The sequence below is a fragment of the Clupea harengus genome, chromosome 19, assembly GCF_900700415.2.
Source record: "Clupea harengus chromosome 19, Ch_v2.0.2, whole genome shotgun sequence".
NCBI classification, from domain to species: domain Eukaryota; kingdom Metazoa; phylum Chordata; class Actinopteri; order Clupeiformes; family Clupeidae; genus Clupea; species Clupea harengus.
The window spans coordinates 26,679,071-26,706,866 of record NC_045170.1 but is presented as its reverse complement, the minus strand read 5'-3'; the positions used below and the strand labels follow the sequence as shown (position 1 = coordinate 26,706,866).

Below are 27,796 nucleotides of genomic sequence, written 5' to 3'. Positions count from 1 at the left end.
AATCGCAATTAGATTATCTTCCCAAATCGTTCAGCCCTATAGGGAATGCAGTAGTATGAGCAAAACACATTTCTGGGACTGAAACAGGTACATTTCACAGCGTATCTACTCTTGCACATATCACATTGGTTCATTTCAGCCTATGCAGATACCTCTATAATTGATGGGATAATATGTGAGATTTAAGCAAAAAAAAATCATAAATTTGTATGGGTCTGTAAAATGTGAGTGAACTTTCACAAATCAGATGAGTTAATTTGAAGCCACTGTAATAGGCTAGTATTACATTGGTTACCTTCAGCACTTTATGTGGTCCCTTATAAAAGGTGATGTGTGGATATACCAGGGATGGGCATTATTTCTGATACATGAATATCATGCAAAATAGTACTATGTAGTTTGTATTGAATGTGCCTAGTGCAATGGTTATGTAATTTGTATCAAAATAGTGTAGTCTTCAGTATTTTCACATATATATCTTTATAAATACCCGACCTGAAAGGTCTATTCGCCGATTCCTCACGCTCTTTCGCCATACGCATGCGCAAAACAACTGATCATAGTGTTGTCATGGCGGCTACCACTCTTGGCATGCAGAACGCCCTGAAGAAAACCGTCCTACCACCCTTGGTCGTGATCCTTGGGGCCACGGGGACTGGCAAATCTAAATTGGCAATTGAAATCGGTAAAATACTGCAAGGCGAGATCATAAGCGCCGATTCTATGCAGGTAAGACATAGCAGGCACACTCGTAACTTGTTTAGGCGACCACGTGAAAAGCTAGTGTAACTTAGCATCATCAGCAGTCTATGATGAAAGATACAGGCTGGTCTATCTGACACATTGCGTTTACATCTGTGTGGCAACTACGAGAGGTACTTGTTTTACAGACTTTCTATGGCAAGATTTGCCCTAGTAAAATTATAGTTGCAATTGTTTTAGCTGATTCGCGTGTGCATATTGTTTGATATGTCAATTATAAAGTTAACATTACTTTCCCAAATTAGAACGCGATGACTGCTCCACAACCTTAAGTCTTGTTTTGTGTCCTTGCGACTTGATAATTTATGATATGGGCTGTCATTTAGAAAAGTTGTTTGATTCTCTAGAATCATGTTCGAAAAAATATCGATCAATCCACCAACCCGCTTTGGCACCAGATACATCGCGTTTCTGTCATCACTAGTCTTGTCTCGTTGCGCCACCGTGGTGCATCACAGCTGTTATTCCTGAAACGCACAACGTGTACGCGAAATATCACAGTGAACATGTTCATGGGGAAGACTTAAGTAACCTGACTTTTATCAAGCCCTATCTGTAGAGATAGAGCTGCCGCATGACTATCAGTCCTCGGACGTGCGCTTCCAATTCCTCTAGAGCTGATTCCAATGCACCTGATGAGGGCACACGAGACAAGTGTAAGCATACAAAGATTCCAGGCAGAATAGAATAGAACAGAATTGTATTGATTTTGCTACGCACCTGTCAGCCCTTTTCCCCGGTGTTCTAACACACTGAGATCACACTCGTATAGCATAAACAGGATCCTGGGTTTCCAGCTGAATGATACTATGACTGGACTTCCTGTTTACCAGTTAGAGCTAGATAAATGTAACTATTGTATTTTAGTAGGCTAACAACAAGTTAATAATGTAATGTTCCTAATGTAAACTAGCGCGGTGCCTCGACTGAAGAATTACTTAACCAGTGTTCCTGGTAGAACATATGTCCCCAGATCACTATAATATAATAACTCCCCAGAAGTATTATTAAAGTTTACGTACCTAAACTAGTGACAGATGCAGCTACTAACTAAAGCACTTTACAACCATGCAATGAGACTTAGAACATAACAACATTTATTGTTCCCTTGTTTGTTAACTTCTAGAGGGTTTTGGTTGAATATGAATTCAGAAATGAAAAAACATGTATATAGTCCAGCTCATTTAAACATCAAGATGTGGAGCTCCCAAATTAGAATTTCATAGCTTAGGGCTATTTCAATGACAAAATCTTCTTAGACATTATTTAAGATGAATATCACATCCAATAACTATTAATAAGAAACACTGGGGGCCTAACTTGGTCTCCGTCTCCAAAATGTAAACTCAAATGCACACTTCAAATCAGACTTGGTGCAAACCTTTTTCATGCACTCTTGAAAATGAATTGAATACTAGATGCTTGATAATTGACAATTAAATGATGCTTAACCACTGCAAGCTTTTCAGTTAACTACAAACAATTTCACCGATTACCTTTGGTGTCCAAATTAAATATAGATTTGTCTCTTAAATGAAAACAATATGACCTTAGATTGTCACACTAAAATCTTAGTGTATTAACACCAAATAACCTATATGTGACAGTTCAAATGAAACAGAATGACACCTTCTTATCCTAACCAAGCGCTTGGATACCAAATCCGTTGGGGCCCAGTTGTCACGCTGGAGCAATAGTAGTCAGTGAACCGTGGCAGTAGGCTAACCAAATAGTTTGGCAGGCTGCTGTTACAGTCCCATGTCGCTCTCCTTCACTGGTTTCACTTTCAAAGTCAGAGTACTCACGCAACCTCGTGCCGAAGATGGCGAAACTCTCGCCAACGTAAACCGGGCAGTAGAATGATGTCCAGTCAGGCCAAGCCACGGGTGCAGCAGGCGATGTAGGCTACCCTCGCTTTGCCATATTTGTTGTCTCCTCTTGTCCGGTATTCTTCCGCGGCACACTCACGAGCAGCAGGGTCTTCTAGAGCGTCACAGTCCAGGCTCACACACAGTAGGGCTGTCAAAATTGCTCAAATATGACGTTCGAATATTCCCTTTAAAAAAAACCACATATATTCGAACATATTCGAATATCTGGTTTCGCATTAGGCACGTCAATAACAGGACGAATTAATACAACGAGACATAACTTCTTGTATAGGTAATTTATTTAAACATATTTAACAACATATTACCTACATGCATTTGATCATGTTGGATGCTGTTATACAATTCTACGATTCTATTGGTGACTGTTCCACGTCTAGGGATATGGTACCTCGGTTCCAGTGCTTCACAGAACTCCCTGAAGCCTATCCCATCCACCACACTGATCGGCCTCATGTCCTTGCATATGAACGAAATACATTTTTGCGTGCAGGCCTCCTGTCGTGCCGCAGACAACGAACTTGTGGCGGACGGCGCAAAACATGTATCCAGACGTGGCTGTTTTGCTGAAGTTCCACATATTATGCCATAGCCTCAATTTGCTAGTTGTTGAATGGTAAGCTAACTCTAGCTTACCTAGCTTACACACTACTTTAGCTGTAGACTCAACAAGTTTACCATCAACTGACCAAAATCCGAAATATTTAATATATAATATAAAATCCGACTCCTGTGACCTGTCCCTGACCTCAGGCGCGCGCCCACCTGCAAAGCAGACAGTCGCGCCGCTGCTAACACCCAGTAGGCAGCTTAACTAGCAATGATTGCGAGTAGAACTCAACTGTGGCGAAGTGTCTCTCCGTATCGGTAGCACCATGCAGGAGGGCAGTACCACCCTGATTCTCCGGCCCAGAAAGGCCCAACACCAGCTTACAAAGCTTCTCCAATGCTACCTGTAATGGCTGAAGAAACTTTACGTTGTATTTAGAGAATAAATGGTGACACATCTATAGAGTGTTCTTTTGTTTCAAATACATGCCAAACTAAGTTACCGTAATTGGCCTGGTACACAGAACTACCCAGGGCATATCCTGGATGGCTAGTGGGAAAGACACAGGTGTTTATCTGTCCTTCACATGACCATATGCTATAAAAATGTATTTGAGGATAGTACCAAAACTAGTTGCCGATAAAAACCCATACCTCAAAAAGTGACAAATTGTTGCAGAGTGTTAAATTAATATGTAGGCCTATTCCCCGGGCTTAAACTAGAATAGAAAAATCACCATAGATACGATGTTGTTGATTTGTTTTTTTTACGTGTACTCCCACAAGCACTGTCTAGAAGTTTCTTGCGTTAATGTTCTCTGTGAATGTCCCCGATATGACAACTTCTAACGGAAACAGAAGACGGAGGCTATTCACCCGTGCTAAAAGCCTCAGGCTGGCCCCGGTCTTAAGTGGAGGAAGGCCACTGGAATGGAACAACAAATCCAGAGAAATTTGAAAACAGATAGGTAGTGGGAATGGTGTAGCTTGTATTTGTAAAGAAAACTACAGATAAATCAAAACTTTGCAAAATAACCAAGGACGCTATTTGTAACAATTTCATGGGGTTTTAATGTTTTAAAGAATCAAAAGTGACCCCACCCATTGCAGCCCCTTTGGAACATTTCAGTGAGACTGCAAATGGTGAGATGATTTAAAGCAAGGAGGGGGGAGGAAAAAAAATCCAGATTTGGACCTGTGCCAATTCTTGTTTTTTTTTTTTTTATACAAAAGCTACACAATGTTTACACTTTACCATTGCTTAGCCACGTTTTCATGGAAGTTTGTAGCTTTGATGTTCTCTGTTTGCTAATGTTCCCAGTATTGCAACTCCTAATGGAAATGGATGACTTTCAGGTTGAAAAAAATTATGAATTAATCCGTTTTCTTCTTTTTGTAAACATTAAAAACAGGTCCTACCGATCTGAACACCACAGGAGTTTTACGAGAAGCTCAAATCTCTCTCTCGTGTTTTTCTCCCCCTCATTCTGGACTCTGTAGGTCTACAAGGGACTGGACATTATCACCAATAAAGTCACTGCTGAGGAGCATGTCCAGTGTCCCCATCACATGATCAGCTTCTTGGACCCACTGGTTAGCAGCTACTCAGTGGTGGACTTCAGAAACAGCGCACTCCAGCTCATATCCTTCAAGCAGTAGTGTGGGTTGATAAGGGAGACCGATTGAGAGCGTGTTGAATGTTACAGGTAGGCACAGGTCAGAAAAGCCACACTCAACCTAATTTTTTATCCAAGTGTCAGCCACCCCTTCTATTTCTTGTTTTCTAATGAAACATGTGAAAATAGTTCAGTCATTGATGCATCAGTCCCTACCCAACACACAGGCTCAATGTTGTCTTGTCAGGTTTATTGTTTGATGTTTTTTCTTGGCCTGAAGCATGTTAGGGGCTTTCTGGAAGGGTTATATTGACCTATGAATATTTTCTTTTCAACCCTCTAAATATGTTTTCACTATGAAGGGTGAAGATAGCAAACTTTTATTTATTAAAATTGACGCAATGAAAATGCATGTGAATTGAAAAACAGATGGGTGAGGTGAAATGAAAGAGTGATAATTTGATACATTTGGAGCTGATTTGATTGAAACAGATGTGGTCTGATTGAAACAGAGCCATGTTTCATCATGTTCATTCATCATTTATGGAAGGCAGCCCCAAGGATGGAAGTAATACAAATGAAATGATAAAAATGGAGGTGATAATGCGTGTGAATTGAATAATGGACTGATATATTGTCAATTTATTTGATAAACTACTGTCTGCTATTCATCAACATTCAACTGACAATTATCGCTTACAGTGAGCCGTTTGTGTTACCTCCATCCCTTAGATGACGTGTCAGCACTTTGTAGTCCATCATAGACTGAGTGGATCATGTGAACTTCGGTGCTATTAAGAGGACAAAGGAACATTTTTCTACATGGGAGCTAATCAAAGCTATACGAATCACTAAAGACTAAAGACGCTTGAGGAGAAATCTTTAATTTTCAAACCGTAATGTTACCTGCGGATTTGCAAAGGATTTCGATGGCAACCTTATCCACCAAGTCCAATGTATCCACATTTAAGGGTAGATTTGCAGTAAAGTTATATTATTGTGTTCTATTGCATTTTCCATGGTATAACACAGTATTTATTGTGCCTTTCACTCCAAAACCAGTCTTTCAGTTTGAGGCTAGAAAGGAAGCAGCTTTCTTGTTAGCCAAACTCTCTAGTCTCTAGAAACAGTGTGACTGTTTGTCCAGTTATGCAGCGTCAAACAGGGTGAAAACAATTATGAGTTTCCGACTACTACGAGATTTTCAAAACCCAAACTGGGACACTGGGTTTTGTTTACTTTTTGTGCACACGGCTAGTGTTGTCATGCATTGGTCAGTAATGTCACAAGTCACAGTGTTAACATTCCTGTTCAATTTGCTCATCATCCAAGTAATTAGTAAACATTTTTATATTGTTCAGTGGGTTTGAATGAAAAGGCTACAATCAGGGGCAGGCATAAGAGAAGAAAGTTACTTTTTGCATTGGGTCTGGCTTGAATTCAGGACACACACAAAGTAATGCAATGTGCTGTATTAGGCTGTTAAATAAGGGCAGCTGGATTGGCTATTTTAAATAAAGTACTGGATTAAGTCCACCTGGTACGTTTCAATGTTTTCCCCTCCCACGGGTGAGGCTAGCATCTCACTCACCTTACTCCAGACCGCTCTGTTCTCTGTTCTCTGTGTCTGGCCTTACTCGAGACCTCTCTGTGTCTAGCCTTACTCGAGACCTCTCTGTGTCTAGCCTTACTCGAGACCTCTCTGTTCTGTGTGTCTGGCCTTACTCCAGACCTCTCTGTGTCTAGCCTTACTCGAGACTTCTCTCTTCTCTGTGTCTGGCCTTACTCCAGACCTCTCTGTTCTCTGTCCTCTGTGTCTGGCCTTACTCCAGACCTCTCTGTTCTCTGTGGATCATTTATTGAAACCCCACTTATTGGCCACTCACTCAGAATGTCTGATTTCATTGACAAAATGTTTCATCACCGTTCTTGGCCTCTGCTGGATTCATTTGGCCTTTAATTCCAATAGAACTTCAACGCAACAGTGAACCCTGAGTATTTGATGCAACTAATATCTGGTTTTGCCTGATTAAGGCTAAGCTAAGGGATGAAAACATTTCCCATTACATTTGAGAATATAAATATAAAGGCACAATCTGAAGGCGAAGGAGGCATTTACACTCAAATCACTGAACAGGGACTTTTTGGATTGTGTAGGAGTTATTTTGGTGTGAATGGTTAGATGGAGTGTTGGGTATGAATGGTTAGATGAATGCCTCAACTTTGTTCGCTCCTTAATGCTGCACATAGAAGACCTGCACCAACGTCAGAAGCTGCCCATAGTTGTGGGAGGAACCAACTACTACATCGAGTCCCTGTTGTGGAAGGTGCTGATTGACACTAGAGTAAGAACTATGTCTGTTTACTAAATGACTGCACAAACCCTTAGGGCTTTCAACTTTTAATGTCTAATGACAAACCTAGAGCTCATTTCACTGCAAATCAAAAGCAGTTAAACAGGTCTTTTTCAGCATTTTGTTGGCCTTTTGAAATCATATTGGGCTAAAAAAAATTATTATCATTAAAACTCCTTTACATTTCATCAAATGATGCCCCTTCAGCCTAGTCTGAAGGCATGTTTAGATAGAATGAATCACATCAGGCTTATAACTAGGCTAAATCCTAAAGGAGGGGACCATTTTGGAAGCCGGCCCTAGAACCTTGTGTAGAGTTTGGTTCTATTTCAAGACACCTTTTATTACTGTGTGCTCTTCTGGAAGTCCCATGCTGATCTGAAAAAAAAAACCCCCAAATGTCTTAAATACAAGAAATAAATAATAACAACAGTTACAAGTAAAATAAACATTCACAAGCAGTTTACATTTTGCTTACATGCTACACTGATCCAATGTATGGAAACGAGTATCTCTCAACCATCTATGAATATAAATTGTGCTTGCAGTGACCTCTGCTATAACACACCGGGCAATTAAACAGGTTTTTACATCATGAGTAAGTGTGGCAAAACCAGAAAGGTAACGGATCAGAGGTGTGTCACTAACGACAGAGCTGGGCCAGAGCAACCATTTAGAGCTAGTAATGACAATCTGGCCTGTGACTTGAGGAAAGATTCAATGGAAGAAGGAATTGCGCTGATGAGAGATGATGCGACCACAACGTCAAGTGCTTTATTTTCTGTTACCCAAGCTCTTCGTATGTTTGTGCAAAGGAGTGGTTCTATGTAAATGTAAAGTTTAGGATAGGTTTAGGATAAAGTTCAGTAAAGTCTCAGGATCAAATATGGACACACCACACACTTTCTCACTCACACACACAAAGATGCACATGTACATAAACATACCGGCAAGTTTGATGATGTTAGCATGTTTATCTTATCTCTGGTCTAAATTCTCTTTCTCTCCCTCTCTCTCAACTCTTCTTTCTGTATGACAGTCAGGCAGTGAAGATCAGGCACAGCGTAAGTGCTGCCCTGACCCAAAGATGGCCTTACAGAAGCTGGGGGTTCCTGAATTGCATCAACGGCTGACAGAGGTGGACCCTGATATGGCAGCCATTTTGCATCCTCATGACACCCGCAAGATTGCAAGGTTCTGAGCTAAGCTAATTACACACTTCAATATCAGTTCCTTACATGTCCAGCAGAGAACCAACACAGATAGAGACCCATTTAGATAGACAAACTAGATAGCCCACCCACACCCCCATATAGCTCACCACCTATGGGACGCAGCATTTTATTTTCCAATACGGGACAATCCCGTTTTATAAGGGATGGGTGGCAACTGTAATGCTTAATGCAATCATAACAAGTGAACATGAACTATTTGAAGGCAGATCTATCCACCTCACAAAGCCACAGAATTCCAACTGCTCTTAGTGAAAAACTTCAAATGACCTTCAGTCACTTAGAGTAAGACAATATGGCAAGAAAAAGATTATAAGTATGTAATCTTTAATTCTATCACAATCAATAGCATTTTAACATCCACTATTCTCTAGGATAAAAGTCAGAAGTCCTGAACCCTGTGTGTGTGCACATAGGTGCCTATTTAACTTTTTCCTCAGTGGGCGCTATAAAGCTTTATGTGCAAAGACCGACATGTCACTTTTCTAACCAACAACAACCAGAGCCGCAAAGCTAGCTTGCAGCATTAGTGGCCGTTGGCTTGTGGACTGTTGCCTACAGCAGGCAGACATTTTCTCTAAAGCTATGAATCACACATTAAGGAGGGGGAGATGGGGTTAGAAAAAAAAAATAGAAAAAGTCCAGGTCAGCTTTGGGAGTTCAGGAGTCTGATGGCAGAGGGGAAGAAGCTGTCATTGAGGCGCGTCGTTCCAGCTCGCATGGATCTGTAGCGTCTTCTAGAAGGCAGAAGTTCAAAAAAGTCATGGCTTGAATGGGAAGAGTCTCTGATTATCTTCTTTGCATGATTTAAGCTGCGCTCAGCATACAAGGAAATGTCCTGCACGATTTTACCCCCTTAGTGCAAGCACAATGGCAAAAGGGGCAAGGAAAAACTCCCTGTTAGTCAGGAAGGAACCTTAAGCAGAACCACGGCACATAAGCTCAGCCGGGTGGAGATAGGAAGGGGGGGATGGGGGGAGGGTTGTGTGGCAGAAGGGGAAGGGAAGGCCGAGGGTTTCTACAGGTAGATCAGGTGGAGGGACTACAGCAGCGTCCCATAGCGAAGATAGTCTAGATTAGGAGAGAAAAAAGAAGACAGAGTGAATGGGTAGAGTTTGGCTGTCCATATGCGTAAATGAGGAGCAGTGATGGTGAGGAGCAATGTTTCCACATCCATCAGCAATTGGATCATGCTATAAGGGAGAGAGAACATTATTGTTAGTAGTAGACATCAATTTGGGAAACAGATAAGGAGATACTTTTAGATAGACAATTAACAGTAAGCAATATGACCATTTTATCAGTATTAATATAGGCATTAGCAATGTGATATAAAAGGAGAGGGAGAGAGAGAGGCTGCCTGGGTAGGTGTATGGGAATATCATTTAGCATTTAGTTTTGTTATGTTTAGTTATGGCTGGCTGACATGGAGCATGCAGATTTTATTTAGGATACACAACATACATACACTGCCTAACTGGCTGGAGACAGCCGCAACACGCGCCGTATGCTGTACCAGCGATCCGTAAAGGCCCTCTTTCATGATACAACATACGCTGTATGTAGCCCAGGGGATTTTGTATGTGTTTAGTTGGGATGAGTTATGTTTAATTATATTGGCTGGCTTGGTGCATGAGAAGTTTCAGTCATAAGCTTTGTAAGGGTGGCAGGGTACACGACAGTGCCCAATTGTAACAGTGCCTATTAGTAACAAATAAGTAAATGCAGTTGAGTAGTTTGATGCCTCCCTTGTGGAAATACTACCGTTTTATAATGAAGCTATGTAGTATATCATAACAGGATATAATAGCGGCATGCGCATGTTATTGGCTACGTTTGCGTTGTCATGTTAATCTATAAATAGACTTAGCATATTGATTGTTTAACAGACTGGCCGCTAACAGGTGCAGCTACGCTATCATGTATTTGCCTTGCCACTTGTAACTAATACCTATAGTGTCCTATATTACTATATACATGTAACTGAACCATTTTTAAATAATATTTGAAAATGGGGTGCACCCTTGATACAATTAAATAGAATAGTATAAGTTTTATTTATGAAAAGTAACCTTACACTAAATAGAATAGATCAAACAATAGAATATCTTTGAGAGAGGAGAGGTGGTAAAATTAGTCTTCGAGAGATATAAATAGTAATAAAAAGTAAATGAATCAAATCACACATCTGGGCACCTCAGGCCTATTTAAATGACACGATGACTAAGATACCGTAAATCCTCAAATAAAGACCGGGATTCAATTAGAGGCCGGGCTTCAGATAGTAGCCGGGGGCGTGGTCGATACGGACAAATAAAAGCCGGGCCCCGTATACAAGCTGGGGGTAAAAAAAGGTACCGGTAGCCTATTTTACTGTAGCCTACCAGCATCAGTCCATCAGCACAAAGCAGAAATCACAATTTAATTGAATGCATTTCATAAATACATGTTCTCCTCATGTTTAATGTTGTTGGCTAATTTCATGGCAGTTTGCAATAAAAAAAGAAATGTTTCAGCCTACAAGGCGAATTTGTTATTATACAGTTACTTGCCTAAACGATAGAAGACATTCCTCCAAAATACCTCTTTTTAATGATTTTGTTGCCGTTTCGTGATTTCCGCTAAGAAAAAAATGTTCTTCAGGCTAATATAACTTTAACGTCCCAGGTGTTGCGTAGCAACCCATTACTTGCTGACTTCAAGTTACAATTACTTTCCGCCACGTTAAATGACGGACTTCTTGCAGAATGATATGAAATATGTGATTTAGAAGCACAAAACCCGTTGCCAATGACAGCGGTCATTAACTTTTCGAGGTGGTGAATATCAAGAAATTACAGACCTGCTAACGATGGGGTGCCCCATTCAAATCAACGGAACTTTTTTGAACATTCTGAAGAGCCGTAAGAAATAAAGGCCTGCCCCTAATACAAGCCTGCCCCAAATACAGGCCGGTGCGCTGTGCAGCCTAAGTAAATAAAAGCCCCGGCCACTATTTGAGGATTTACGGTATGTCAGTACAAGTGGATAATGGGTTCACGGTCAAGTCCGAATCGCTGGATGCACTGTGCGTCGATAAGCTCCAGTACTCACGGCTGTCGTCTTTGCACTTGGTGAGCTCTTTTCCGTCATTTACTGATATTACTGAGTTTTATTGTAATTTAACTCATTATTTTCTGTTGAAAAGTGTAACCTAATATAACGAACCATGCCTTATATTACGTTGTAATGGGAAAAAAAAGAAGCTTACCGTAAATCCTCAAATTGTGGCCGGGGTCTTTTATTTACTTAGGCTGCACAGCGCACCGGCCTTTATTCGGGGCAGGCTTGTATTAGGGGCAGGCCTTTATTTCTTACTTAATATACGGCTCTTCAGAATGTTCCAAAAAGTTCCGTTGATTTGAATGGGCCACCCCATCGTTCGCAGGTCTGTAATTTCTTGACATTCACCACCTCGACCGATGTCATTGGCAACGGGTTTTGTGCTTCTAATTCACATCTTTCATATCATTCCGCAAGTAGTCCAGTCATTTAACGTAACAGAAAGTCATTGTAACTTGAAGTCAGCAATTAATGGGTTGCTACGCAACACCTGAGTTGTATTAGCCTGAAGAAAAAAAAATTCTTAGCGGAAATCACGAAACGGCAAAAAAATCATTAAAAATAGGTATTTCGGAGGAATGTCTTCTATCGTTTTGGCAAGTAACTGTATAATAACAAATTCGCCTAGTAGGCCTACGTGGGAACATTTTTTTTTTTTGTATTTCAAACAGCCCATGAAATAAGCCAACAACATTAAACATGAGGAGAACATGAAATGCATTAAATTAAATTGTGATGTCTGCTTTGTGCTGATATTTTACCCCCGGCCTGTATTCGGGGGCCGGCCTTTATTTGTCCGTATCGACCACGCCCCTGGCTACTATCTGAAGCCCGGCCTCTAATTGAATCCCGGTCTTTATTTGAGGATTTACGGTATGTTATTTCAGTAGTTTACAACCTGAATTTGACACTCAAATATTGTGATTTTGTAACGTTATTTATACATGTATAATAATCTTAGAAAAAGGCGCTCTGATGCAATATGGTGTTTTGTCTTGTACTTGCCCTCAACTTACTATAGCCCTTATAAGCGCATAGGGCAGAATATGCCTAAATGGAGTTTACATAAGAAACGTCCTGATAGGTGAAAATTCACCTTAGTTACCTCAGGACTCCGGAGCTGCATATAAGTATATTTATTAGACAAACAACAATTGCAATCGGGCTCACTCCCAGCACAAGGCTGAAAGTGAAGCAATGATAAACACATTGCACAAGGTTTATATAGACAGAAGTTTAGCGTTCAGCACGGATAACCACGTGGTGGATTTCTGACGTCCGAGCAAGGATAGAAGTTTTGCAAGGTTGGAAGAAGCACAGTTCGACCCTTCTTATCACTTCTGGTTTAAACATGCTCTTGTACATATGCAGACTAAGTGGCACCTAATATTCTAAGTTACACACACGCAGAAACACAGAAAAGCCATGTTCCTGCTTACATAAGTACATGATTCATATAAGGTAATTAATAATACAAGGCACTTGATTATTATATTCCTCAGTCATTAACAGTGTTTGGAAATTATCTCCATCACGTCCCTCCCAAAGCGCATAACTTCCCTCAGACTTAAGTGTCAAGGGCTGAGTATGCGTAGGCTAAAAACGCACATAGCTGTGTGTAATTAGAATCATGCCCTATGTCATTTTCTGCCAGCTAAAATGTAAGACCAGCTTTTACGACACAACATTGCCATATATACACTACCGCTCTAAGGTTTGGAAACACCCAGAAAATGAAGTGATTCCAGGAAAAGTCTTAATTTTTTCCATGAAATAATATGCAAAATGAATAACATATGTACTAAAGATATTGTCAAGTTTAGAGATAATAGTTTCTGCTTGAAATCACAATTCTGTGCCACAATGATCATCTATTTGTAGTAATTAAAAATGTTGTAGCATTAGAGCTTGATTACTTCTTCCCCAAATAGGTCTTTAATAATTTGGAGCACTCCAGCGTCTCCAACATCTTGTCATTTGTTCTGTGCCTCACAATGTTTCTTTGATTTCAATTCCTCAAATTAGAATTATGTGTCTATAACTTTTATCAAGCATCTTCCATCTGTTTTCTTTTGCCCATTTCATTTTTTTTCTTTTGTTTGCCAATCTCGGATATGCCCTTTTCTTTGAAACATTGCCTAGAAGGCCACCATTCTCGACCCTCTTCACTGTCGAGGATGATACTGGTGTTTTATAGGTACTATTTAATAAATCCCGGAGCTGGTGGGCATCTGTTTTATATCTGCATTAGTCTTATTTCTGTTCACATTGTGCAATCCAATTAGATTTAGGCAGAAAAAGAAATGCTGTGTACCAACACATTTTCCACAATATATCTCTTTTCTTGGCCGCTACGGAATGCAGAAAGATTACATTCGGGTTCGTCCAGGTGTTCAAATGAATAAACATAGCTTGCATGCATTCCCCATTCATGTGAGCCACTGATCACTGCTGCTCCATCTCCATCTATGGGATATCCCATATTGTATGGCTTTCACTCACCGCATCAACTGCACCAAATCGCCTACATTTTGTTCCTGGAATAGTTCCAAGTACAGGAACACATTCGCTTTTTTTTTTTTTAACTCTGAACTATGTACAACATATGATGATCAGGTGCTAATTAGATGACTAGCTTTGCATTGAAGGGCCTGATACAGTTTGAATGATGAAAAAGGTGTGTGCCACCTTTTTCCTGCCAGCATTTTTTGAAATATGTGTGTCCAGTCATGAAGTGTTCAGTGGTTAAGTTGTTGCAGTGATGTATGCAGTGGTTGAGTTGTTCTGTGTGTGTTTATGAAAGAGAGACAAGCTCAACAAGTTCAACATGCAACACAACTTTATTCAATCTTGTCACCCCTTCTGGTGGATGATCTCTAGTCCCTCCACGTATCACTTGTTTGTGCCTCTGTGTGTATGCTTGAGTGTGCATCTTTGCGTGGCGTCTTTGAAAAACATGTTTTTGTTTGTGTCAGGAGCCTGCAGGTGTTTGAGGAAACAGGTGTGGCCCACAGCAGGCTGCTGGAGCAGCAGAGAGAACAGGAGGGGGGCGACTTTCTTGGGGGGCCACTTAGATTCCCAGACCCCTGCATCTTCTGGCTCCACGCTGACATGCAGGGTGAGTGTGCACAGGTATACACACGTTTCTGCTCTCACATTCAAATATATGTACCTGTCTAACTGTCTATAGTTACAGCAGTAGAACAGCACACACCTGTCTAGGGAGTAGTTGACCAGTCCCTGCACAAGGATTTGCCAAGTGTACCATATTTTCCTGACTATTAACTGCACCGTTTATAAACCGCATCACTATATTTTATGTCATTTTATAAAACAAACCTGTGTGTTGACACACCCATATATTAACCACAGTTTATTCAACTTAAAACTAAATGCCATGTAGTGATGCTGTGAGCGCTACTATTGAAGTCAGCAAGTAATGGGTTGCTACGCAACACCTGAAACCTCAAAGTTCTATTTGCCTGGAGAAGTATTTTTTCTAAGCGGAAATCAGGAAACGGCAACAAAATCGTTAAAGAGGTATTTTGGAGGAATGTCTTCTATCGTTTTGGCGAGTAACTGTATAATAGGCCGGATGATGTATAGTTTGGAGGTCATTATCTAAAAAATAAATCGACTTTCAAAATAAGACTATACCGCGGTTGAAACGGTATAGCCAAATCTCTCCCGGTAGACACATTTCTACAGTTGCACGGTATATACCGTCATACCGCCCAGCCCTACTATGCCCTACTGGGCTGGTTGGCTCTCTCAATGCTGCTTGCAAACATCCTCCTCTTCTTCTGCCTTCTATGACAGCCCCTAGAACCATGTGGTAAGAAGTTGGGAAATTTGGCACATTGGTTAGAGACAGTCCCATGACTCTCTTCCCCACGACTCATGCCTGCAATCTCTTGCACCACCAGCGGGTCAAAGTTTGAGGTGCATTTATGTCTGTGTTTGTGTGTGTGTTTGTGTGTGTGTGTGTAGAAGCAAAGTTTGAGGTGCATTTATGCAACATTTCAGCCGTACGCCCAGTTTTTGAATACGAGGAACCATTGGATTTCTTGGATCAAGCTGAGTTCATCACCCTATAACATCAATTTCCGCCATATTGCATGTTTGCATATTGCACAAATTTGCCAGAGATAATCTTCAGATCAAGCCTCACAAAAAGTAATCATATGGATTTGTAATTGTCCAAATGGTTTGGCCCCATTACAGCCAATCAAAACCTGCTTGGAGTTGGGAGTATGAAATCATTTAGTTCACTAGCAAGTGTGCTGGTCACTGTCATATTCTCACTTGTACTCATGCATTGTACTCTCATTGTACTCTGTATACAGTGCACTATTATCATGTAGTGCTTCTTAGGCTATACTGAAATATGATCCTAACCAATGCTTCTGTAGATCAATGAAGTGCTTCCCTTTATAGTTCGACGTTTTTCTAAACCCCACCATCCCTCTTCTACTTTACAACCACAGCTCTGGATAAACGGTTGGATCAACGGGTAGAGGAGATGCTCACGCAAGGCCTCATCACTGAACTGCAGAATTTCCACCTGGGCTTCAACCAACAGATGGTTCAGGAGAACTGGTGTGTATATATGCGCACCTAAACATAAGAATATCCCCAAAGGTCCCAGGAGAATAGGTTTAGACAGAGAACACATACACACACTCACACACACTTACACACACACACACACACACACACTTACACACTCACTTACACACTCACACACGCACACACACACACACACACACACACACACACACACACAAGCTACCACTAGTGTACAATGGGGTCCAAAAGTGAGAACACATCTAAAATTGTCCTGGTATTAATCAGGAAGTTTGAGAATTTACAAATATTTAAAAACTCAAAGTGATATGTATAATGAAGAAATGCTTGTCTAAAACAAGATAGTTCTAAAACAAATAATGTGCATACCTTCTCTAAGAGTGATAAGCTGTGCATTTATTAAGCTTTTATGATTAAGAGCATTAAAAACAATCCACTGTTCAATAGTCACATGAATGGGCAACAATTGCTTGTTTTCCTAATTGGCGGCCTTGCACTCGTACACACGCTGTTCCTAAGGGGACTGCATCTGCTGGATTTGAAAGGACTGGCAAAACACTGCTTGTTATCAGCCATCATTGGTAGTCACCATATTGGTGTGGACAATGTGATCTGTACCCGTAATCTCCCCTAATGTATCTCTACCTCTGTACCACTGCTTTATCTTCATCCTATCATGTATGTCCTTACATTTCTGTTTAGCACTATGCACATGAATACATTCTTCCTATGTTAGTCAGGACTACCAGCATGGTATCTTCCAGTCCATCGGTTTCAAGGAGTTCCACGAGTATCTGACAGCAGACAGCGAGACCAGCCCGGAGGAGCACAACAGGCTGAAGAGCAAAGGTGAGAGTTGCCTTGATCAAATACAGATGAAACCTTCGCTCATTTCCCATTGGATGTGTTCAGGTCTGTGTCATGAAGAGAGACCCAGTCTTCCACACTCCTCTCTTGGCATATGGTTATGGCATGTGCTCTTCTCTCTGCTCTTGGTAGTTTTGTTTCCATGTAAAAACTTCTCTTTAATATTCTCATTCACTCTCAGATGGTCTCCCGCTTTAAACGTGTCCCTTGCACCATTTCCCTCTCTTTCTCCATGACAGGTGTTGAGGCTTTGAAGATTGCGACACGCCGTTATGCTCGGAAGCAGAATAAGTGGGTTCGAAACCGCTTCCTTAAGAGTGAGTGACCACTGGGGTTTACCCTGAACCTTTACTGTTGATGTCTGCTCTTTCTGCTTCTTCTGCAAACTTGAGCCTCTCTTACGGTTTCTCCTGTATAGTGGAGTGAGTAGAGTCCTTCAGTACATCCTGGTGTTTTAGTATTTCCTGGTACTCGCATGTCTGCCACACATGAACTAAAGCTAATTTAATAACTTGGCTAAATAATTTTGCTAATTTAATACCGTGTGCAAGATCCTAAGTGCAAACATGGGTGGTCAGAGCACTGGGAAGTACTAGTAGGAACCCGTATTAGGGGAAGGGGAGGAAACTGGGATACTAACCCTGCTCACCTTAGGCACTCAAACAGAAGGACAAATAATATGGCCATCAGTATTAATGACATTTGCATTTGATCCAGAGAGAGAAGAATAGGTAGAAGGAGAGGCTGTCCAGCATGGTGTATATTGTATATTGTGACAGATCCATTACTGCTAACTATAGGATGCACTGAAGAGGAATGTTTTTAGTCTAGACTTCAATGGAGAGTGTGTCCACTTCTCGGATGTAGATAAGAAGATGATTATTATTAGGGTTCCTCCGTCAGGAGGAAACCTATTGTTATTGTAGGTATTATTATTATTATTCTAGTGCAATGGGAGTCAATGGCAGCCCCTAGAACCGTATGGTAACTTTTTCTGAAATTTGGCACACTCATTAAGGACAGTCCCTTCTTCACTCACACCAAGTTTCATGTCTCCCACTAGACCACACTAGCGCCACCAACGGGTCAAAGTTGGACTTTTGTTAACACTGTAACTTTTGAACCGTTTGACCGATTTTCAAAAATGAGGTACCATTGGATTCCCTGGATCAAGACGAATTCAACACACCCTATGCCGACAATTTCCGGTTATACAGATTTTCCGCAATTTCCGGTTTTATCAAAAACCTTTGAAAGGCCTCCACTCCTACAATTTTTGTCAAATCTTCTTCAAAATCACCAGAGATGATCTTCAGACCAAGCCTCACAACATTTATCCAACAGAATTTTGATCCTCACAACCGTTTGTCCGGTACAGCCACTGAATTTCAGCAGAAAAGCCATCAAACAGGAAGTGAAGTCATATCTCAGCAAATCTTTCAGATATCAACGCCAAACTTGGTATGCACGTGGAAGACACTACAACATGTCCCCATGTGCAAAGGCAACTTCATATCTTCAAAAATGATTGATATGAAGCAGATTGCATTAATCGCTAACGCTAAAATAATGCTTTACACATTTTTCATTCAAAAAGTGATACTCTGATTCAATCACAAGTTCATATGAAGACACTTGAGAATGTTTAGTACACAAATCTGAAAAAAAGTTGACTGTAAGATGAAAAGTAGATTTTTGGTGAATATTTGAAACATGCATGCTTGGCTAATTGCTACCACGATTTCCAATATAATCTGTCCCTGTCTGCTCCTTCGCTCCCCGCGCGGCTTGCCCCAATTCTCACAGACACAAACTTTCACCTGACACACCAGCGCAATGTAATTTAGCCGGGTAGCTTTAGGACCCAGGAGTTTATAGGCAAGCCCACGGGTGACGGGCTACATTTGTTAGCTTTAGGATCCAGTAGCTTCTAGACAGCCCATGGCTGACGTGCTGTTTTCTTAAAGTGGCATTATACAGTAATTGTACATCAGGATTAGGGTTAGGATAAGCAGTTTTACCTTAAAATAACAGTTTTAAAAAAATTGGGGCGCTACAATGACTTTTCATATGGAGAATCGCCTCCGTGCCATTGCCATACCAGGGTCCGTAGGCATATTACTGCTAAATGTAGGTTTGCTGAAGCTGCCCAATTACTACTGTCTGCTGAACTAGTAAGTAACTTATTTGCCGTCTTGCTTAGTCTTGTGTGTTGCACTTGATTGGTGTTTGACTGTGTTAGGACAGTTGTTGACGAACTAGTTTGTCATAATGTCAAAGTCAGCACATTTCAAGAGATTTCGTTAGTTTTAGCCGCTAGCATATCGTTAGCGATTAGCAATTGTTCCGTTATGCTACTTTAATAAGACCTGCAAGAGTTTAAATTGCCGTGTTGTAATGGAGTCAATTGTTTGCTGCGAGGTTTACTGAATGCTTTAGGCATTAGCTCCGTGTACTTCAGGTAGGCTGGCAACTCTTACTACATCCATAGTAGCTAGCATATTTGCATGGTGTTCAACCTGGTGAGATGTAGCCTAATGTTTTTACCACATAGCGACAGACTCCTCAGCCGTTGACGTGACTGTGGACGAGTGTTGAGCAGCGAGGTTACAATTCAACAGCCCTCGGTATGTTTTGTTACATAAGTTAAGAACATTTATATAATGATGCTGTTGCTATTGTGTAACTAATACTGGCATTTCTACCACAGGTAGTGTCCAGCAACTGCCACTGTTTTTCCCACATTAGTTTCTCATTGTTTTATTTCTTTCTGTTCTCTGTTTTGTTTAGCTTAAGGGCCTGTTTTGTGTGCGTTATTATTTTGGAGTTATATCTGTATTTTGAGCCTTGGTTATGCTAGGCTTGCTAACCTGGTGACAGAGCTACCAACTCTCACGGTTTCGCCGTGTGACACACGCTTTTGCATGTTTTCACACGCACTTCACGCTAAAAAAATTCAGATTTTGGGCCGGGACGCGTTCGTTCCTTTGCAAACTCCCCGACGTTATATGCCGCTAAGGAGCGCATCTGTAAACCTATTCGCTGCATAGACATCCTATTTTCCCCGAAAGTCCCGAAGTAATAGCGACAGCAGAAGAGTTACAAAGAGAGACAACTGGGGGAGAAACTCGCGAAGAGAATCTATCGCTGAAGAAAATCTTCATCTCCAATCTGAGCAGAGACTAGGTATGTTAATGACATGTGGTTCAATTAAGTACTCACTCTCTTAAACTTTAAATCTTGAAAGAAATTATTCGTTTGTGTTTGTGTGTGTGAACTTGATTTTGTGTGGTGAATGTAAACTCAGCTGTCATTACAAGCAGCAGGAGAGCACCTTGTTAACCTCGTGGTATACTGCATGCTCAAATCATCATAGCATTGTTTATTTAGGCTGCTCACATAGCATTTATCTTTTTATTAACAGGCCAAAGAAAAGGACTCACTCTGAAGACTTTTCCAAACAACACTTTGAACAGGTAAGATGTATTCCCAAAGAATTTAACATAAAGACAGGAATGATGAGGTATGTTCACTCCTAAACTGCACCTGAGTTATTCTTATATGGCTTTTCCTCGAACATGTGTATGAACTGCTGCTGGTCGATGACAATATACCTATAACTTAACAACCTGTAACTCTACTTTCATAAATAGGTTTCCCCATCTCCTCCCATACCATGGGCCAGAGGAGCATGACCACCTGGGTGAGAAGTTTCTGAATTATCAGACCATGCCAACCACCTCCCTTCAGGACGAAACTGAGATGGAAAGCTTCTGGGCTGGAATGGCAACACGGAAACATAAGGTATACTTTTTTTTGGCTTTCTTTTTGGCAGGTGTGGCTTGGCTACATCTGTTGCTATTATTGATGCATGCCTATATTGTGTCATACATGATGCAAACTATGCATGTTGTATCTGAACTTTGTTACAGTGTACTTACAGTATTAATCAAAACAAAATATGGTATGTTTTTCCATTTTGTTCTTTGTTCATTCTCAATAGGTGGCAGGAACCAAAGAATTTGAGAGGCTTGTTGCCGTCGCCAAGCTGGTCCTGGTGTTGCCCCATTCGAATGCAGATGCTGAGAGGGTGTTTTCAGTGTTCAGTGGGACTGAACAAAACTAAGACCAGAAATAGCCTGGCATTGGATGGCACCCTGTCTTCAATAATGGCCATAAAGATGGCCGACCTGGAGCCCTGTTTCAGATGGGAGCCCCCCTCAGAGGTCATCAAGGCCTCCAAGAAGGCCACAGGCCAGTACAACCTTGCCCACAGATCTTAGAAAACGACTAACCAGGTTCTGATCTGCACCTGATACCTCATTTTTAGTTATTTTTGTCATGTGTTGATCTATTGTATTGCTTAAGAAGGCTACTGTTTAAGCACTTTATTTGTTGCACTTTTTTGTTTGATGGAACGTGTGGTTGGAGGCTTTGAATAGTGAAAAGTATTTCTCCCTAACTAATCTTGTGTCATTTTTTGCTGTTCATAAATCGTTAAGTGCTCATAAATCATTAAATACAATTATTAACAATATAGGTTAGGTTCCAGTTAAGAATTAGTTGAATACCATTGTAATCAAAATGTCAATCAACCTACCTTGGTAAAATCTTAAACACAGGTCTATTAATTAGGCTATATTGTGGTACATAGACAGTCATTGAGGCACAAGAATAGTTTTCTGGTTGAATGTTCAGCTCAAGTCTAAAAGGCCCTACAAGTCATGATCAGATGAACATGAATCAGAATAAGTTCAGGTATTGCACATCTTTAGCATACCACCCAAAAATCCACTAGAATGCAGGAAATAACATCTACTTAAACCAAAATGTCCTGGGGGTGGACCTTCAGCTATGTCTTTGCTTCACAGAATGTAACCAATGTTGTCCATCTCCAGTAGGCCCCACAGTAGGCAGACTTTGGGCCCCAAAAACCAACAGAATGCAGAGCACAACATGGGTACAACGCCAAATTAATTCCAATTCCCTGATATCTGAGCCACCCAACGTGTGTAGCTGCGTGCGCGGCAACATTTTCTCACTCCAAGGTTTTTTGAAAAGTTGGCAGCTCTGTGGTGACACGTTTTAGTACACTTTGCAGTGAGTGTGTTTGCCCTACAATGAGTTGCAGTCAAATTTGGCAAAATTGCTAGCTTGGATATTATCTTTACATTTAGATGGGTTGGTGGTTACAAACAATGAGGATGCGCATGCAGCTTCAAGGCAGAACAATGCCTACCATTTCACCTTTACTGTATATGTTCCATCCACCCCCCCTTTCTGAATAAAGTTCCATTGATCTGATTTGTTGCTATCTGTTGCTATAAAAACCATTTTAGCCAAGCTAACTAACATTGTTTTTAGCTAGCTGACATTACCATTCAATCACAAACAAAACATGAATAGAAATAACTTGCTAACAGGGTCCTCACGTTTAATCAAAAGCTTGTAGTGAGATGCATGACCCCCCGAGACAAGCTTTCATGTTATTAATCCTGTTGGTCACCCTGATTGTGCATGTTGTGTAGTTAAATGGAATGAGAGAGTCTGACCATGATAAAGTATTGTCAAGCTGCTGTACCATCACAAGGTACACTTGCAAACAGCTGGACATTAGCTGTACCTTGGTCCAGTTCACTGCATGCCTCTTGTCAGTTGTGTATGACTGAGACTAGAGAGATGTCAATTCAGGGAGAGTTCCTATAACCATGGATTTTTAACCAGTTTTGGGAAATTTTGAAAACAGTGTTATTGTGTGGGACTACGTTTTTTGGGCTACTTCTAATCCTCATGCGGCCGCCGCATTTATCCCTTGGCGTGACCTGCACTGGGAAAGAGGGAAACAGCATGGATGGGGAAAGTGTGTGGGCAGAGCAAGCAGTAGTAGTACATAACCTACAAACGTCCTTTAGTGAAGTGTATCCTCACTTTCATACAGTTATTGTTGTAATCAAAGCTTTTAAAGAATGGATCTCTGCATTAAGGGCCTGACCAGAGCACAGGTGGCCTGACAGAACACGCTTCAAAGTTGTCACTTTCAAAAGGGTGGCATTTTAACCCTGTCAGTCCAAAATGTCTAAAACTTGGTACCCATGACTTATTGCTCATGGGAAACAAAAAAGTCTCAAGAACCCATAATGTCACCAGCATGGATATTTCTCCACAGTGACAATTTCTGAATAATTTAAAAAAATGACTTCAAATCGGCCATTGATCCAATTAGCTGTCCAATGTTGTGTACATGTATGAAACACATGTCAGTGTCATGTCAATTTTGTAATGATTGGAATGTTGAGGAGGAACCCGCCATTGCTGCCTGCAGCTATATTTATTATTATTATTATATTCCACAGCGGGTCAATGGTAAAAGGCTCTGGCTCCTGTTGTGCTTTTTGATACTCTTGGAATATTTCAATTGGAAAGATTTAGTTTGTAATGGCAGTAAAAAACGTTTCATGTAAATGTAGTCTGCTACTATTTCTCCTACAAAAACACACTCTGTATATGTTGAAACGCTTTTCAATGGCTTGTAAATAAAATTATCTAAGTAAAAAATGTTGGGGTGCCAGGTAGTTTGTCTTACCAATGGAAAGTAGAAAACTTTTTTTACCTACATTAATTACAATAAATCAAAATTATTTCAAGGGATGCCCTTTTTTTGATATATTACCAGCCAAAAAAACAAAAACCATTACAAGGGATGCTTATACACTGAAAATAACCCCTTTTTAACAGTGAATTATGTTTCAAATTTCATTAAAAAAACTAAATAAAATAGTTTTCCCCCTGGCCCTCACCAAGAAACCACAATCATATTCAGTAAAGTACATTTGAGTATGATGCCTTTTTTCAACACACCGAACGCATTTTTGGCACTAAAGGTTCTCCATGGTTTCATGTCAATTCAATGTTAACCCAAAATCCCACTGTGTTCACAGCTGGTCCTGACCCATCTTCTGTTCTCCAGGGCCAGATTCTAATGTGCCCCCTGTATATGGCCTAGATGTGACGGATCTGTCGCAGTGGGAAGTCACAGTCCTCAAGCCTGCTCTGCACATCCTAGAGAGCCTTCAGAAGGCAAGTGTGTGTGTGTGTGTGTGTGTGTGTGTGTGTGTGTGTGTGTGTGTGTGTGTGTGTGTGGGTGGAGTTGAGGGCAAGTCTGTGTGTGTATGTGGGTGGAGTTGATGTACGAGCCTTCAGAAGGCAAGTCTGTGTCTGTGTGTGTGTGTATGTGGGTGTGTATGTGGGTGGTGTAGGAGCCTTCAGAAGGCAAGTCTGTGTCTGTGTGTGTGTGTGTGTGTGTATGTGGGTGGTGTAGGAGCCTTCAGAAGGCAAGTCTGTGTGTGTGTGTGTGTGTGTATGTGGGTGGAGTTGAAGGCAAGTCTGTGTGTGTGTATGTGGGTGGAGTTGAAGGCAAGTCTGTGTGTGTGTGTGTGTGGGTGGTGTAGGAGCCTTCAGAAGGCAAGTCTGTGTGTGTGTGTGTGTGTGTGTGTATGTGGGTGGAGTTGATGTAGGAGCCTCCAGAAGGCAAGTCTGTGTGTGTGTGTGTGTGTATGTGGGTGGAGTTGAAGGCAAGTCTGTGTGTGTGTGTATATGGGTGGAGTTGAAGGCAAGTCTGTGTGTGTGTATATGGGTGGAGTTGAAGGCATGTCTGTGTGTGTGTATGTGGGTGGAGTTAGGGTAGGAGGATTTCATGGTTGTATAGGTCTGTTTTTTCTGTGTGTGTGTGTTTCTATATTTATGTATATTGTATTTTTCTACGGTGTTTCTAGTGGTGGGAATCTAGAAACTAGGCTTGTCTTTTAATTAATTAACAAGGTCAAACCTTAAATTAGCCGTATTTTCTTCCAAACCATGCTCGCCTGTGTGCTAATGACATGAGAGAGAGAGTCAGCATGCTATGGTTCCCTGTTCATACGTTCTCTTCCTTCCCGTGATTCGGATGAGTGCAGTCAGTATATTTCATCTAGCTAAGTTGTGCCACCAGAGCTTTGCAACCTACTGTTAGATTTGGACATAAAAAAGGATTATGTAGTCATTTCATTTACAGAGCAAACGCATGAAAGACAGATTGATGAAAGAAAAGCCACGGGAGAACAAGATAGGAGGGTGGAGCAGCACAAACCAGACATACCACTAAGTCTATGGACACAAGCAACATTGAGATTGACACTAGCTAGCTAAAGTGTGCTAGATATTTATGTCACAACTAACTGCACTGCATTGGACAACTGCTGTGCTCCAGTTTCTACCTAAATGTATCCCGCTTCACCTGTGCTTTGCCACCTACCAAACCTTAGTAGAATTTCTTGTTCACTAACATTAGCATCAGGGAGTAGGGTATAATAATAATAATAATATAATAATAGGTTTCATTGTTTATTGTTGAATTGAAGGAGCTTTTTAGAGCATGAGTGTTAGGAAAAAGACTGCCATCCACATGGAGCATTCACAACAGAGGTAGAACAAAAAGAGTTCACGTTTTTTTTGCCACTAAAGTTGGCTAAGTTTCCTTTGTCGTGCGGGGGGGCCTTCGGTTCCACCCATTACGCGTAGATGATGCCGCCTTTGTCTACTCTCCAGATAATCAGTTGTAAGCCCACCCTATAATAATATTGATTCGATATTGAATATGTATCCAAAGCTGATGGATTTGTGATGATTTCATTTCCACTAGTCTTTTCATTTGTGTCAGTCAAATTTAGCTGGTTTCAAAGTAACTTTCATGACTCAACATCCTCTCTGGCATTTCTCCTGTGTGATAGGGTGAAGCGCCTTTGATTGAACCAATGAGGCTGGAGGGGGCAGGGCAGAAGAACAAGAGGAGCCAACACACCTGTGAGCTGTGTGAGAGGATCATCATTGGAGATCTGGAGTGGAGCGGTAGGCCTTTTACACACCAATACACTTTTACATCACTGTGGACCGGAGTATTATGATCAAATGGAAAGAGTTACACTGATATGATGTTTTACACATGCTGAGTGAGTCCAAAGGGATGGATTTTTGTATGTGGTTGTGCATTCTGAATTATTTTTGTTCTATTCCTCTAGCTCATCTGAGGTCTAAAGCCCACCAGCATCATGTCAGGAAGAAACGGAGGTCAGAAGCCACTTCAGAGCACCAGTTTCCCCAGCACACCGACTCAAGGCCCATCCCATCAACAGAGGCCTCCACTCGGGATAGGTCTGGAACTCAAATCCCAGGCCCTGAAAGAACCAAGTCACAGGAAGACATGCCATAGAAGAGACCAGGAGAAGCTAGCGCCTGCTAAGTGGACAATCACCACAGATAATGAGAATGTGTGGGCCGTAGGCCTCAGAATGTTGCTATGCATGTTCCTCTCATGACAATCTTTAGAGATTGTCTTTTAGATTGACTGTAAGACTATCAGCAGCTCTAAAAATGTGCTCATACGTTCTGTAGCCGTAAGGGGATCCGCTCTACTCCTGCACAGAGGCAGACGGTGTCCTGTTGATTAGGAAACCACCTGTCTGCAAAACTGAAGAAATGTTCCTTTTGTATTGTATGTGTGTGCCATCTGTCATCGCTATTAAACTGTTTTTAAAATTGTCCAAGCTAAATTCTCAAATTTCTCAGATTTAGGAGCAGACTGTCTTTCTGTTTTTGTCTCTGGTCGTGTTAGAGATGGATTAGTTGAATGTTGTTGAAGATACATGTCAGAGATTACATCAAAAGTGTTTTTGCCTGGTCATTTCGGTTAGAGTACGAGTAGTTCTACTACTAGAAACAGGGGTGACTTACCATTACAGAACACTTTCCTATTTCTTCAAATAAAAAAAGTATGAATGTATCCTAGGGCTAAATTAGGGGAGGGAGGCACACCAATAGAACCAGTTTATTGACAAAGTCAATGGTCTATAATTTCCATTCTACCTAACTCTAACAACTGAATTTAAAGACATGAACATATTATCAAGGGTATTGAAAACAATGTGTATTCTTTTTTGAAAGCATGCCAGGAGTTACCTTCGAGGATATCCGAGACAGATTACTGGCATGGACCCATAACACAGGTTTGCTCCTGCTTCTTTGCTCATACAGAAATGTGTCGGCATAATGCACCACTCTTCCAATAAAGGGAACATGACATTTTTGGGCAGATGACTCCATCTTGGGCAGTGATGGTTTGTGATTGCCGCATTGAAATGTTGAATTTTATATTGTCATAGTATTCATTACAGTGGAGAGAGCAGATTATGCCTCTTGGGCCTTACCACTGAAAACAGACTGGAGCATTATAGTTCTGTCAGCTGCTGCCCAACCTCGTTCATTAGCAATGCTTTCAAATAATGTTTGCCATCTCCAATTCGTGACCTTGACACAATACTAACATCACGTTTTGCTGCTGAACCATTTCCTGCTTGGGAAAATGAAATGCTAAATACAATATTGCCACCAGCAGCTGGTTATAACCGTTTCAGTCCAATCCCAATCTCATCATTCTCAACCATTTCCCTCGGCTGTTCTTTGGTACACTCATTCAAGAACTCCTTCCATATAGCTATCACAAAGTATCATCGTCATCTGAGGGCAACTCAGGTCAACAATCCAAATAAACAAACCAACCAACTAATTCAACAATACATTTCACCACCAAAGAGTCTATTTTTTGTCAAAGCACTTCTGTCTAAACTTCTGTCTATATAAACATTGTGCGATGTGTTTATGATTGCTTCACTTTCAGCCTTGTGCTGGGAGTGAGCCCGATTGCAATTGTTGTTTGTCTAATTAATACATATACTTATATGCAGCTCCGGAGTCCTTAGGTAACTAGGGTGAATTTCCACCTATCAGGTAGCCTCTAGGAAGAGGTA

The 27,796-nt window shown here is 41.0% G+C and overlaps 1 protein-coding gene across 1 annotated transcript; it reads left to right on the top strand.

The window, feature by feature from the left end:
- Positions 1–444: 444 nt before the first annotated feature.
- trit1 (tRNA isopentenyltransferase 1) lies at positions 445–26,531 on the top strand. Its single transcript, XM_012818498.3, has 11 exons — positions 445–729; positions 4,701–4,841; positions 7,063–7,161; positions 8,210–8,364; positions 14,480–14,622; positions 15,992–16,103; positions 16,828–16,940; positions 17,198–17,275; positions 23,926–24,035; positions 25,724–25,841; positions 26,012–26,531. Exons 1-11 carry the CDS (start codon positions 541–543, stop codon positions 26,200–26,202), a joined length of 1,449 nt encoding a protein of 482 aa, XP_012673952.2. The 5' UTR covers positions 445–540; the 3' UTR covers positions 26,203–26,531.
- The last annotated feature ends 1,265 nt before the right edge of the window (positions 26,532–27,796 follow it).

Bases quoted from the DNA above. Each gene is read 5' to 3' on its own strand.
- trit1 (XM_012818498.3), top strand. From the start codon at position 541: ATGCGCAAAACAACTGATCATAGTGTTGTCATGGCGGCTACCACTCTT. The intron at 4,842-7,062 runs ATATCCTTCAAG...TTAATGCTGCAC, and splicing joins GAAACAGCGCACTCCAGCTC to ATAGAAGACCTGCACCAACG. The intron at 17,276-23,925 runs GTGAGTGACCAC...TCTGTTCTCCAG, and splicing joins TCGAAACCGCTTCCTTAAGA to GGCCAGATTCTAATGTGCCC.